Source organism: Girardinichthys multiradiatus, chromosome 18 (genome assembly GCF_021462225.1).
Source record: "Girardinichthys multiradiatus isolate DD_20200921_A chromosome 18, DD_fGirMul_XY1, whole genome shotgun sequence".
Taxonomy (NCBI): domain Eukaryota; kingdom Metazoa; phylum Chordata; class Actinopteri; order Cyprinodontiformes; family Goodeidae; genus Girardinichthys; species Girardinichthys multiradiatus.
In genome coordinates, this window is record NC_061810.1 from 44,773,091 (window position 1) to 44,787,572 (window position 14,482).

General features: G+C 41.0%; 1 protein-coding gene across 3 annotated transcripts; it reads right to left on the reverse strand.

The window, feature by feature from the left end:
- Nucleotides 1-1,361: 1,361 nt before the first annotated feature.
- ehd2b (EH-domain containing 2b) lies at nt 1,362-12,733 on the reverse strand. 3 transcript variants are annotated; one of them, XM_047391047.1, is made up of 9 exons: nt 12,501-12,732; nt 12,365-12,429; nt 11,309-11,421; nt 10,981-11,203; nt 9,017-9,193; nt 8,006-8,121; nt 4,795-5,207; nt 4,555-4,719; nt 1,362-3,431 (listed from the first exon to the last, which is right to left on the reverse strand). In XM_047391047.1, exons 4-9 carry the CDS (start codon nt 11,199-11,201, stop codon nt 2,883-2,885), a joined length of 1,641 nt encoding a protein of 546 aa, XP_047247003.1. In that variant the 5' UTR covers nt 11,202-11,203; nt 11,309-11,421; nt 12,365-12,429; nt 12,501-12,732; the 3' UTR covers nt 1,362-2,882. The 3 variants fall into 3 exon arrangements, with proteins under 3 accessions (XP_047247003.1, XP_047247004.1, XP_047247002.1); XM_047391048.1 differs by having other exon boundaries at nt 8,024-8,121; nt 12,365-12,730; XM_047391046.1 differs by having other exon boundaries at nt 10,981-11,421; nt 12,365-12,733.
- Nucleotides 12,734-14,482: the final 1,749 nt, after the last annotated feature.

Here is a 14,482-nt window from a genome sequence, read left to right on the forward strand (position 1 = left end):
TTTGTCCAAGATTGTCCTGTGTTTAGCCCAATCCAGCTTCCTATAAGCTCTGGCCAACTTCCCTGTCCTGCTGAAGAAAAGTATCTCCATAGCATGATGCTACCACCACCATGTTTAACCGTGAGGATCATGTGTTCAGGGTGATGTGCACTGTTCTTTACACTGTTCAGGTTGATAGCTTTCCTTCACACATATCATCTTACATGTAGGCCACAAAGTTAAATGTTTGGTCTTATCTGACCAGATCATCTTCTTCCATGTACTTGCTGTACTCTACATGGCTTGTGGCAAAAAGAAAATTAAGACTTCTCTTGGCCTTTTCTCAGCAATGGCTTTTCTTCTTGCCACTATTAAATAAAAGTCAGACATTTCTCAGACCTGAGCTGTGGATCTTCGCAGCTCCTCCATAGACCTCTTTGCTCCTTCTCTGATTATTGCTCTACTTGCCTTTATGTCTCAGCAGCTTTGTAGTTGTGCCATAGTTTTGCTATTTTTGAATGGTTAATTGAACAATGCTCTGTAAGATGTTTAAAGCTTTGGATGTTATTCTAGAACCTTTTTACAACCCAACACTGCTTCAACATCCCCACAACTCTGTTCCTAGCCTGTCTGGTGTAATGGAGTTTAGACGAAAATTCAGAATGAAAGACTCACCTTCACTGCCTCCAATGACTCTTCTGTGCGTCTCCCGGCCTTCCAATCAGCACCTGTCCGTCTGATTCTCCATCCAATCACCTTCCGACGTCTTGTTTTTAAAAGACCTTCAGCAGTGTTCATCCTCACCTGTCAGCTGAGCTCATCCCACCTCCACCCCAACTCCACCATCTTCCTTCACATCTACTCCTGGCTTCCTCGCTCCCTGGCCGCCAATCCACCACCAGTGTCGGATCAGGGGGGAGACATCTCTAAATCTAAACCTTACAAATGATCATCTTAGCTCATGTCATTCTCAGCATTCATGTCTTCCTCCCAGGTCCTGAATTGTTGTTTGTTCTCTAATAGTCTCTAAATAGGTGATTCCGTGAATTCTGATGGAAATTAGATGCAAAGTATTTCATTTAGGGTTGTTGGGGGCATCCACTGGGAGTACATGCAAGCTCCATGGAGAAGGACCACCAGCCAGCATTTGAACCCAGGAACTTCTGCTGTAAGGCAACTTCACCAACAACTTCAAATGCACACTACATTTTTATATTTTTATTTGAAAAATCAATAAGGCATCACTTTGTGTTGGTCTATCGTCTAAATTCCCCCAAAAATACATTCAGGTTTGTGGTTGTGCCATGACAAAATGTGAAAGGTACAGTAGGTGGGAATAGCTTTGCTAAATATAGTAAGTTTTTCCTCAAACAACAAACAAGTCACAGTCAAGGAATTTTATTTACTTGCAATAATAGTTAACATACAAACAGTTTGTGGAGCAGTGTACAGTAGTCAGTTACTTATCAGTCATTCAGTCTTCTTTGAAAGAAAAAGTTTATCTCAGCATGTAATGTTCTTTTATGCAACTTGCTCCTGTACATTAACATTAAAGCAACAGTTAAAATAAAAAAATAACATATAAAATATGCACAAAACCATGTAAAGCATCAGAGTGAAATGCATGAACGGTATTAGGTTTGAGCCGTTTTCTTTTTATAGAAAATGCTATAAACGAATCATGTGAGCTAAGCTGGTCTTCGTCCGGAAAGACGAAATGTGGGAGGAAGAAGGCAAATAGCAAAATAACTTCAGAATCTAACTACAGATGGTGCACGCTATATGGAAAGATTATATTAACAAATGAGCTCACTCTGAGCGTTTACCTTCTGCAAACACGAGTAGATACATTTTCAAAAGCTCATCATAAAAAATGACACATTTTCAAGAGCCAAAGAGAGGAAGCACCCAAACTTGGTCACTTGCAGAAAGTCACGGTCACGTTACGCTTAAATAAAGTATGTTCAGCTGTGCAAGAGTACAGTTAGTCTGAAAGAAATTATACAACACTGAGCAAAAACGTTTTAGTTGTCATTCATTTCTTAATATCTTGCTTCCAAGCAGACAGACTGTTGTCATCTTTTAAAATGATCCGATTAAAAGATCTCCAGGCTTCGTGAAGGCTTTTTAGAAGTTTCTTTTGGACTGTTTTTTGTTTCTTTTTCAGATTCAGTACCTGACTATTTTCGAGAGTCTTTACTGGATAGAGTTTTCATGCTCTACCTGTAAATTTTTGCACTCTCTACAGGCCACTTTAAATTGCTCTCAGACATGATTGTGTGCATGATTATTTGTCCTGAGTGCACACGTGTCTCTCTGTGATGACCTGGTGACCTGTTCAGCGTGAACGCCACCCAGCCTCCCGCCTATTGACCACTGCAGGAAGGCACAAACTTCCTCCAGGATTCTGCAAGGATTACAGTGAGTATACAAATTGGAGCACGGGAGGGATTTCAATTAAAACCCAAGTTATTTCTAAATCTAAATATAACACTATTTTGAAAACTATTTCTTCTTTCTCAAAGGCTTTTAGATTTGGTTCATCTGCTTTTAATAGGTGTCTTAGGTCTGACAGTGGTCCATTTCTTTTATTTTTCTTGCAAAAACAACACAACATGACATTGTGGTCAGGTGTAAACTATTTTGTTCTGTAAATGAGCGAAAAAGCAGCTCATGTCTTTCAGAAAGCCTGAAGAACTGTTGATAAAAACGAATTTAAAAGATAAAAAGAACGTCTGACACCTCAGGAGGCAAATCTCAAGAAATAAATGTGTGGTATGAAACTTTTGTCCAGCAACGTATGTATAACATTTTCATGTGGGTTGAGGAAACAAAAGCAAGTACAAACAGTAGCAAAAGTGTGACAGCGATAGGAGAAGAATCTCTCAGCTGCTGGGATGTGTCTAAGCGTCAGAGCCCTTCTGCCTGCGTTTGGAAGGCGGGATCAGACGGGAGGGCAGCTCGGGAGGTAGACCGTGGCCTTCCAGCTTCACCTCAATTAGATGACTGGCCAGGGCAAATTCCTCATCATCCAGCATGCCGTCGCGGTCCACATCTGACAGCTTCCAGATGCGACCCAGCACTGAGTTGGGCAGGCGCGTGCTCACCATCCAGTCCTTTGCCTTGGTGCCGCTCAGCTTGCCCTCGTTGGGGGCGAGGTTGTAGAAGATTTCATCATACTTGGGCTTGTCCTTGGTCACCACCCAGTCCTCGTCCTCCTCACATCTCTCTCCATTCTCCTCAGCAAAAGGGCCACCTTCTGTGAAGGGCCCGGCCCGGGTCCCCAGGAAGGCACCGCCCTGCACGCCAAGTTGATCTCCTGCTTCCAGCTCCTCCTGGCGCAGCAGGGGCATTAATTTGGCAATGTCAGAGGAGAGCAGCTCATCCAAGGCCACCATCAGGTTTGGCTTCAGAGTTTTGAACTTGGTGAAATCGTGAACCATCAGTTGTTCCTTTAAGAAAGCAGCAGTATTGAAATGTTAGCCCGTAGTTTGGATATAGCTTTCACTACAGTACAATGCATTAATCATCATACTAGTTGAGCCTTCTAACATTTTGTATCATTACAACCAGAAACCTTACTGGGATTTTATCTGTTAGACCAACACAGAGAAGCACATAATAATTATGAAGTGGAAACCAAATGATACAGGACTTTCAATACTTTTTTAAAACATAAAGGTGGAGTGTGCATATGTTCTCTGCCTCCCTTATTCTGATACCCCTGAATTAAATCCATTGCAACTAACTGCCTTTAGAAGTTACCTAAATAGTGTCCACCTGTGTGTACCTTAATCTCAGTAAAAATCCACTGTTCTTTGAAGGCCTCAGAGATTTCTTGGAGAACATTAGTAAACAAACAGCATCATCCAGACCAAGGAACACAGCAGACAGGTAAAGGATACATTTGTGGAGACATTTAAAGTGGTTTTAGGTTATAAAACAATATCCCAAGCTTTGGATAGACCATGTAGTGTTGTCCACAACTTGCAGACCTTAAGCGACCGGCAAGGAAAATAAGAGCATCAATCAGAGAAGCAGCCAACCTTGGTAACCCTTGGTAACTCTAGAGGAGCTGTGAAGAACAGTGCACATCACCCGGAACACACCGTCCCCACAGGGAAACACAGTAGTGGTTGCATCCTGCTGTGGGGAAGCGTTTCTTCAGAAGGGACAGGGAAGCTGGTAAGAAATAACAGGAAGATACTGTATATGGCACTAAATACATGCCAGAAACTGCAAAAGACTTGATGAGGTTCACCTTCCAGCAGGGCATCCCTAAACATACGGCCAGAGCTACAGTCAATGAGTTTAGATCAGTGGTTCTCAAGCCCTTTAGGAAACATCCAGCCCCCCAAGTATTACCTCAGTCTTGGTCATTTTAAAACAGCAGTACAACCAAGCTTGGAGGAGTGGGGCACTTACTGGTGTAAATTTTTGGTTAAAGGATGTATTTTTAGAGGTTGATAGTTTTGTTCATTTAATACTAAATGTGACAAAATGTAGAAAAGTTAAAGGAGGACAAGAACTTGTACAAAGTACTGTTAATGTTTTGTACCTGACGCTTTGACTAACCTGCATCTTAGCACAATCTGGGAAATCCCCAGCAGAAATGTTGTGCTGCAGCTGGATCTTAGTGAAGATAACTGGCAGCTGATAGATGAGATTCTTCTTCTTATTGTCCTTCCTGAAGACAGATGGCATCTCCTGCTTCAAATAACTGATGATGTGGGCATGAACCTGCAGCAAGAAAAGCCTAGTTATTTCCACATTTCAGGGGAGTGATTGGCTTTGCCAACAACTTCTGTCTCCTACCCTGACCAGACGCGCCCTCTTGACCAGGTCGTTGAGCTTGCGTAAAGCTGCATTGCGAGGGAGGTTCTGGATGTCAGCAAACAAATCCTCCTCCTCAAGCTCAAATAGCTTACGGTTATCAGTGACCAGGAGTGGCTCTGACCAGAAGGAGCCGATGTAGACACGCAGAACCTCTGGGGTGCCGAACACCTTCCCCAGGGACCACATCAGCGCTCCGTACACTCTCATCAGCTGCTGGGTCCCCACCATGTCAGCTTTGTTGAGCACCACCCGTAGCTTGTCCTCGTTGCCCTTCAGGGCCCCGATGGCCTCGGAGAACTCATCTGAGATCTCCAGTTTGTGGGCATCGAACAGCAGGATGATAAGGTCCACACGCTCCGCAAACCAGCGCAGCACAGCTGGGAAGTCATAACCTGGTACAACAGAGGAAGGACAGAATGAGAGCAGGAAAGCAGAGATGCTTGACACAGATAAACCCGTTTTATCTGGATCTGCGCATCCCCTGCAGCTGTCCTTTTAAACTTTCAATAAAACCAAATATTAGATATAACATACTCCCAGAAAATATTTTTAGCTTTATAAATTGCTTCATCAGTGTCATCATAATCACAATTACAACAGAACATGTTTTACAACTTTTATTACATTTTTTTCTTTACTTGCATTTTGTGTTTGTTTCTCCTGTCTGAGTTTACTTTAACTGAATGATTTTTGTGTTGTGGGGCTGAAAAGTAAAAGAAATGGAGCCAGACTGTTTCTGGAAAGGTGCGTATAAGATTTAAAATGTTAAAAATGTGATTAATTTCTGTCAGCGCCACCGGCAAATGCCACTTATCTCTGCAGTTTTAAGCTGGAGGAGGAACTTGACTGATATTTGAAAAACTAAACCAGTAAACTGTAAACTATCCACATATAGTCATGAGAAAAAGTAAGTACACCCCAAGATCCAATAGCTTATGAAACCGCTTTTGCAGCAGTAATCTGAAGTAGTCACTTTTCTTTCTAGAGTTGTTTTAGTCCATTAAAGTTCACTTACATTCACTTCTGCACAGTTTTCCCAGGTCAAACCAGGGTGTTTCAGTCAAGCTGAGGTCTGGACATTGACTGGACCAATCTTTGCTTTATAGCCATTATGTTGAGGATTTGCTGCTGTGTTTGGGATCAATGTTCTGTTTCCGACCCAATTTGGGCCAAGCTTTAGCTGTCAGACAGATAGCCTCAGATTTAACACTAGAGTATTTTGCCACACAGAGGAATTTATGGTCGATTCAAAGACTGCAAAAAGCCCAGATCCTGTGGTTGCCAAACAATCCCACATCTTTACGCCTTCACCACTGTGCTTGACAGTTGGTATGAAATTATTCTCCTAATATGCTCTGCTTGGTTTTTACCAAACTTGGCCCTGGACATTATGCCCAAATATCTCTATTTTGGTTTCATATCTGAAGGTCTTTGCTCCAGATGTCTTGTGGTTTTTTCAGATGCAACTTTGCAAACTAAAGTTGTGCTACCACATTCTTTTAGAAAAAGGAAGCTATCTCCTGGAAACTCTTCCAGAAAAGCAATTCTAGTTCTCTATCTTTTTCAAATTGTTCTCAGTGTTCTCCTAAGGCTTGCAGGGTCCATGCATGTTGCGGTAATTGGATGTTCTCATCACAAACCAGAGATAAAAATCAAATGAAACAAACAAAAAGAGTGGATATTTTATCTTTGTTTCAAAATACAATACAGTAAATTTAAGCCGTTTTCCTTTTCGAGTGGTCAAAAACACATGAAAAGATATTTTAATTTGGTTTGAATTTTCTTTTTACGTTAGAAAAAAAACAACTAATCAGCATCAAAGAGAAACATTAAATTTACCATTTGTTTTACCTAACTACCTTTGTTATACTTTGATTTTAGGAGGTGCTCTTTTTTAGACAACAAATACAGATGAACAAGAACATATAAAATAAACAAGTTTAAAGTTTTGATATTGATAAGTATTTATTAAAAACATTTGTTGCCTTTTTTCCTAGATGGGAGCTCATCAAACATACTCAAGCCTATCATATCAATCTTACCATATATGACCAGTGATGTCACGGGGTGAAAAAGATACTTTGCACAAATTGAAGAGTGTATTGTGTCACAATATTGGAAACAAGCCAATTTATTGTTTCTCTTTCCTGATTAAGTTTTTATTATTTTAAACGCAAAAAAAAAAGACCAATTAATTTTTTATGTTTATCAATTTTTATAGAGAAAGATGTTTTGTGTTTCAATTTGAAGTTTCGTATTTTGAAACAAAAAAATTAAAAAGTATTGCATTTCATTGCTAGTTTCTGATGAAAATAAAAAAAATCAGCAACCACAATATGCATGGACCCTGTAGAGTCTGAGATGGAGTTCATGGGTTTCTTGCAAAATATCGGAGTGCCGCAATCGTGGGGTGAATTAACTGGGATGCCCATTCCTGGGAAAATTAGCTGCTGTCTGGAATGTCTCCCACCTGTAAATAAATACTCTAACTGTGGAATGAAGGACCTAAAATAGTTTAGGAATGGTTTTGTAAGCCTTCTCACATTGATGGTCCAGCAGTTGGTTCTCTAAGCCATTGCTGATGTCTTTTCAGCTTGGCATTGTTTTGACATACTCCAGAGATGGCCATACCTACTGCTGATAAATTAATCAGGATTGGCTGATTAGCAGCACTTGGCTAATGAAATATATTCCAGATTAAACCCTATAAAAGCAGCAGGGTCTTGCTTAGTTTTTTTACTGCCTTGACAGTCATTGAAACTTTCTTTTTCATAAGAGTCCATCATTAGAGACCAAACATGTTAATGATTTTGTTTTCCCAGACCTTTCACAGTCATTAGTATCGCAAGCAGATTGATTTCATTAATGGTGTATCTGAAGAATGGGTTAACATAAAATGGTTGCAAGATGAAGATGAAGATGATGGTAGAGATTTCTCAACAGTGCCTTCTTCCAGATGTGCTGACAGAATCTCTGTCTCTGCTCTTGATTATGAATTTATGGCTGCTCAATGTGCTGCAGGGATGATTGTGAGTCTTGCTGTCAAGTGTTATTGGTATCAGAACAAACCGGTCCCATGAGTTAGCCGGGCGTGGCGAGGAGATGAGTTTATGGAGTAATGATGAAGGATACGTCTCTCTCTTTCTCTGGCTGTCCTTTTAGGCCCTTCAACCCCATGCCCTTTCCTCACCTTTGTCACCCCGCTCACCTCGGCTTACTCTCTGCTTGGCGCCAGACAGGATCCCCGGTGTGTCAATGATGCTGATGCTCTCCAAAACCTGGTTGGGCATCTGGGCACACTGAAATCTGGTATATCCATCAACAGGCAGGAGAAAAAGTCAAATCAATGCAAATAAAATTAAACTTTTTTTTGGTAAAAATACAGTCAATGAAGCTGGAAAATGGTAAGAGGCCAGGATGATCAAAAGATCCCCCACACACACCCAGCAGTCTATTGTGTGCAGGCCAGCCTCGGCTGCTTTGGGTTTCCTGAAGGAAAATGACCATTACTGCCAGAATCAAACAATAAGATCTGCTAGCGATCTGTGGCTAAGAACAACAACCCTACTTCCTGCAGTTTAAGAGCTTAATGGGCCCCACTGGTTCCCAAGACAGGAAGTCAACGCAAAAGGAGACGCAGATTTGTTCACAAACATGACCCTGATGGAAAACTCGCATCAGACTGAGCTCCCATTAGCAGGAGCTCTGCATGTTCCTGTGACGTCAGTGCGCTCTCATCTGAAAAACATACCACAGTTGCCTTTTTGATTTAACAGTTGTCACAAAAAGCTGGCAGCTTGGAAGATGATTTTGGGTGGAGTTAACTTCTAGTTTGTTCCTTTTTTCTCTCCTAAAGTCTACCTTTAAATATTTGTCTTTTCCCTGCGGGGCTGTGCAGCCCTTTGACCTTGTCTTTTAAATTGTGTACTCTAGAGTTCATGTCTGCGCGCATTCTCTTTCATCACCCACTTGGGTCAAATCGCTCCCTCTTTTCCACAAATAAGGCAGAGGGCCTCCTCTCTGAAATTTGGCACAAGCTCTTGAAATACCAAAGAGCTAAAACACTTTGCGCAAACTTTCCCACTCCTTCCCTGTTTTTCCCTCACACAGTCTGTTCATTCCTTGCAGATACAAATACTGACTCCTGCCCTCTCAGTGGAAATATTACAAAACCCTGAGAATAACCCTCCCCAAGTCTCACCTGTTGAGGAAGGTGTTTCCGAATGGGTTGAGTTTACGGAATGGCTTGTTGGGATCTACGATGAGAGCATTCCCGGGAATAACTCCCTCCACCTCTCCATGCATGATGGCAGTAAAGCAGTCAGTGGTGGGTTCAGGACCCACTCTGCTCCCAGGAATATCCTGCTCCAGTAGATACCTGTCCATCACATGCATGGCTGGTTATATTCGGTTGGTCCTGACTGCAAAGTTACAGTGCCTTGAAGCCTTAATGTATTTTATGTGATGGATCAACACAAAGAACTGTGCAACTGTGATGTGGAAGGAAGCTGATTTATGGTTTTCAGTGTTTGGTTTATTATTTTCCAATAGAAATCTGCAAAGTGAGGCATGCATTTGTAATGAACTCCCCCGCCTTCCCCAGTTAGTAATAAACTCCACTGCAGTTATAGATGCAAGTCTTTTGGTTTATGTCTCTACCAGATGATAAAACTTCTGCCTATTCTTATTTACAACTCAAGCTCAGTTAAATTGGATTAAAAACATATGTGAACAAAAATTTTCAAGTTTGCCAAAGATTTACACTTACATTTTGGTCTGGACTTTGACTGGACCATTCAAACACATCAATATGCTTTGATATAAACCATTCCACTGAAGCTCTGGCTGAATGCTTAGAGCTGTTTTCCTGTTGGAAGATGAAGCTTTGTCCCAGACCCAAGCCATTTGCAGGATCTTACAAGTATTTAGCTCCATCCATCCTCTGATCAGCTCTGAAAACCTTTCTTGTCTCTACTGAAGAAGAGCATAATTACAGCATGATGCCGCCACCACCATGCTTCACCACAGTGTTGGTGTTTTCAGGAAGATATGGAGTGTTAGTTTTCCACCACACCCAGTGTTTTACACGTAGGCTTAAAATTACACTGTGATCTCATCTGACCGTAGCGCCTTCTACCACATGTTCAGTGTGTCCTTTGTGTGGCTCATAGTAAACTGTAAACAGGACTTCTTATGGCTTTACTTTAACAATGTCTTTATTCTTGATACTCTTCCATAAAGTCCAGATTTGTGGAGAACATGACTAACCATCGTCCTGTCCCATAAACTCTTCCATATCCCTGGTGAAGGAAAACATCCCCAAGGACATTGTGTTTTTAGGGAGATGTGCAGAGTTGTTTCTTCACCACAAATAATGTTTTGCATGTAAAGAGTCCCATCTTGATCCAATCTGACCAGGGCACCTTTTTCCACATGTTTGGTGTGGCTCCTACATGGCTTCTGCCAAACTGCAAACAAGACTTTTTATGGCGTTTACTCTGCCATAAACGCCTTTTAAAGGCTGTCCTGTCGAAATATTATCCCATGTGAGCTGTGAAACTCCGCAGCTCCGCCAAAGTTACCATGGGTTTCTTGTCTGCTTCTCTGATTCATTTGTGCCACCCTCTTTCAGTGTTTGGATGATGGATTGAACAGCTCTGTGACATGTTTAGGCTTTAGGCAGTTTAGAACCTAACCCGACTTTAAACATCACCATCACATTCTCCCTGACCTGTCTGCTGTGTTCTTTCATGATGTTGTTTGTTGACTAATGTTCTCTAACAAACCTTAGAGACTTTTACAGTTTGGCTGTATTTATATACTGAGATTAGATCATACACAGCTGCATTATGCTCACAAAATGAGGGCATTTGGTTGTGCCACATTTTATTTAGGGGTATCAGATTAAAGGGTGCTGAAATACCAATGCATGTCATTTTTTTCTGATTTCTTATTTGTAAAAAACGGTTTCAAATTATGTACTTTTCTTCCACTTCACAATATGCCCTACTTTGTGTTGGTACTTTACATAAAATACCAATAAAATGCATTGGAATTTGTGGTTTCTATGTGGAAAAGGGTTACAATGGTGCATACAGAGTTTTGCAAGTTTCTATACTTCTATACAAATTGTGCAATCACATAAGTTAACCTGCAGGGTCTTACTTGATGAATGTGGTCTTCCCAGTGGAGTACTGTCCCACGACCAAAACCATGGGCTTGTTGTCAAAGTCTGCATCTTCCAGACTGGGGGAGTGGAAGTCATGGAAACCATAATACTGCTCCAGAGGCAGCAGCTTCTTACGGTACATAGACTTCAGCCCTTCTGTCACAGTGCGGATCACCTCAGGCGCCTTCTTTACATTTTTACGCCCCCAGCGTGACATTTCTAATAACCGATAAGACAAAATTGCTATAGGATGCTTGTTGTTTGGATCTGTAATTCCTGTATCTGACTTCAGGTGCTTCCTGTATTTATGTGTAGAGCGCTCACTTTGTCCTTGAGTTGGGTTCTGTACACAGCGCGAGGAATGATAGGGCTGAAGCTTTGTTTGAAGCTGTGAGTTTTTCCTTGAAAGTAGTCCTAACGCTGGCAACCTTTAGCCCCTGAAATGTGGACCAAAGAAAGAAAGCAGGTAAATCAAATATGTGGAAAAAATAGGGAAGGTATAAGATATCAAAGGGAATCTTTATGTTCCTGCAGTTGGTAATGAAAGCCTCCCAAAATCTAAAATCAGAGACTGCCAAGCATTGTCAGTGCACGCCTGGAAAAGAGTGCTCTCTCTGGAAAATGTTGCAAACCCAGGAGCATGAGGATTTGCACAGGACCACCTCATTGCTTTACAGTGAAATGAGTAAGACATTTCTTTTATGTCCTGCGTTTCCACAAATACGTGCAAGGATAGTTCATGTCAGGAAACGAGGTAGCTTTGGAAAAACAGATTTCACGATCTTTTGACTGTAGTTTACATAAACAGAAGCACTGGGTTGGGAAATGAAGCCTCAACTCATTATAGAAGCAGAGCAGCAAGAAGGCAGAGAGGTGAGACACATGTTAGCAGGCGACAACTCATCTGTGGAGAACTTCTTTTTTTCTCTAACTCTGTAATAAAACAGCCTTGCCCAGAGGAGACCAGGGAACACAGTTCTAACATGTCACAAGACCACTGTAGAAAGAGTCAAAATGGCGAATTCTGGAGAGACATTAAATGTTGCCATCACAAACAATCGCTCTGCGAATGCCAAGCATAAAAGTTGCCTAATAAGAGTCCTGTGAAAATCCAAACTTTGATTAGGACTCTGGGATTAGTTTATAAGGCCAAAGCATGGTGGAAAATGCCTTGTTGGTTTCAGAACCACAATTGCAACACAAGTTTGGACTTGGAACAAGGACACTTATGTTATAAACTGATGGAGCAACAAGTACAGGAAAAAGCACAACTTTTATGCTTTTAAAATGAAGAAAAGTAATATTCTACTAAAGCATCACAATTAAAAGGTACTGAAAAGGATTAACTGAAAGATAGACATTTTAAAAGGCTGAATTTACCAAGTCGTAGTGGATTCTTCCCAAAGCACCTTGATCTCTCCCTCTCCGGTCTCGCCCTCAGGAGCCTGGAAAATGTTTTGAATCAAAGACAGAAGAACTCGTCCTGGAGGAGCTGCAGCTACATGTATGGGTGTACCTCCAGCAGCAAATAGGAGCCCTCTGTGGAGCGTCAGCGCAGCTAGATTACAGAGGATCCTTCTTTCTCCAGGGTTTTAATACATTTCAGATGAGCTCTGGATGTGCTTGCTGGAAAAACACAAGGCAAAGCACACACAAGGAGAATTGTTTTCTCTCCCTTTGCTTTCTGAGTTTGACAGAGCCTCCTCCTCCTCTTACAGGGATGCCTAGCAGTACAGTGGGCACTGAACACTAACTTTCTACAGACACATGAGCTGAGGATCGCCAGAAGGCGTGGACCTTCTGAGGTGGGTTGGGGGGGTGGTGTTTTTTTTTTTTTTTTTAAATGACACATCCTTGTCCATATTTCAAATCATATGACCGCAGCCATGTTTTCTTCTACTAAATCTGAAAGAATGTGTTCAATATTTACAAACAGGACAGTGTTTTCCCTCCCATCTGTCAAAGACTCCTCCTAAAGGCAGTAATGCTCCTAGGTTAAACCAGCTCTGACTCCACTCACTGTACAAGCACCACCTAGTGGCAATATGATGGAGAAAACACCCCCACTGAGACCACCATTAACACCATTCCCTCCTGAATGTTAATCATTACTTAAACAATGGAATTCATCCTGGCCCCATACAAATTTCTGACGCATTTCCTTTTTTCCACACTTAAATGTTTCAGATCATCAAACTAATTTCAATATCAGACAAACATAACCTGAGTAAATACAAAACAGAGTTGCCAAATAAGGATTTTATTTATTAAGAGAGGAAAAAAGCTATTCAAACCAACCTGGCGCTGTGTGAAAATAAATTTAATTCCCATGTTAAATCATGAATTAACTGTGATTGTCCACATTTTTGGTCCATTTTTACTTGCTACACCCTGGCGTTATCACTCCCTTAAATAGGCTCTGTCTGATGACGACAGATCCATAAATATATATATAATTACATTCAAAAACATTTGAAAAACAAAGTTACTGACATCAATTAGTCTGGAAATGGTTGCAAAACCATTTGTAAGGCTTTGGGTTCCCAGCAAAAGACAACGAGAACCAATATTCACAAATAGAGAAAAATATGGAACTGTGATTTACCTTCCCAGAAGTGACCAACCTACCAAAATTAATCCAAGAGCTCATTGACAACTCATCCAGAGGGTCACAGAAGAACCCAAAACACCTAAAGCTCTGCAGACCTCACTTGCCTCAGTAAAGGTCAGAGTTCATGAATCAACAAGAGGAAAGAGACTGGGCAGGTGGACAAGTTTAAAATTTAGCAAAAGCCTCTTTATAATGCTTTTGGCTAAAAATATTTTTGTGAACTGTCCAGATAAAAGAGGAGCTTCTTGGCAGGTTTGTGTCCAAATAAAAACTGGTGAAAAACTAACAGCATTTCAGAAAAGGATAATCATACAGACTTTAAGCTTAAGCTCATTTGAGTTATGCAGCAAGACAAATATCCAAAGTACACCACCGAGTCCATCTCTGAATGGCTAAAAAACCCCAAACAAACATGAAATTAGAGTATCTGAGTGGCCTAGTCCAAGTCTACACATAAGTCCTATCCGTAATGTGGCTGAATAAAAACAGTTCTGCAAAGAAGGATAGACCAATATACCTCCATAGTGATATAAGAGACTTATTAAAAGTTTAAGTAACTGCTAGATGACAGATGCTATCAACGGTGAAACAGTTCATTAGTTTTAGGTAGAGGTTACTTGCTTACATAGGGCCAGGTTGGTTTGGATAGCTTTTTCCCCCTTAATAAATAAAACAACCATGTGTAGACAGTTTTTTTGCTTTATGAGAAATAAGAAATGGCAAGTTGAATTCTTAATTACAGAAAAAATGTGCACATAAAAGAGCTGCTAAAACTAGCCTTTCCTATTGACACTTTATATAAGCCAATATGCTCAGCATGTTTATAAGCTACAGGTAACAGACACCTGGTCTACACGGCTCCACAGATCACCAGGAATACAACGTGA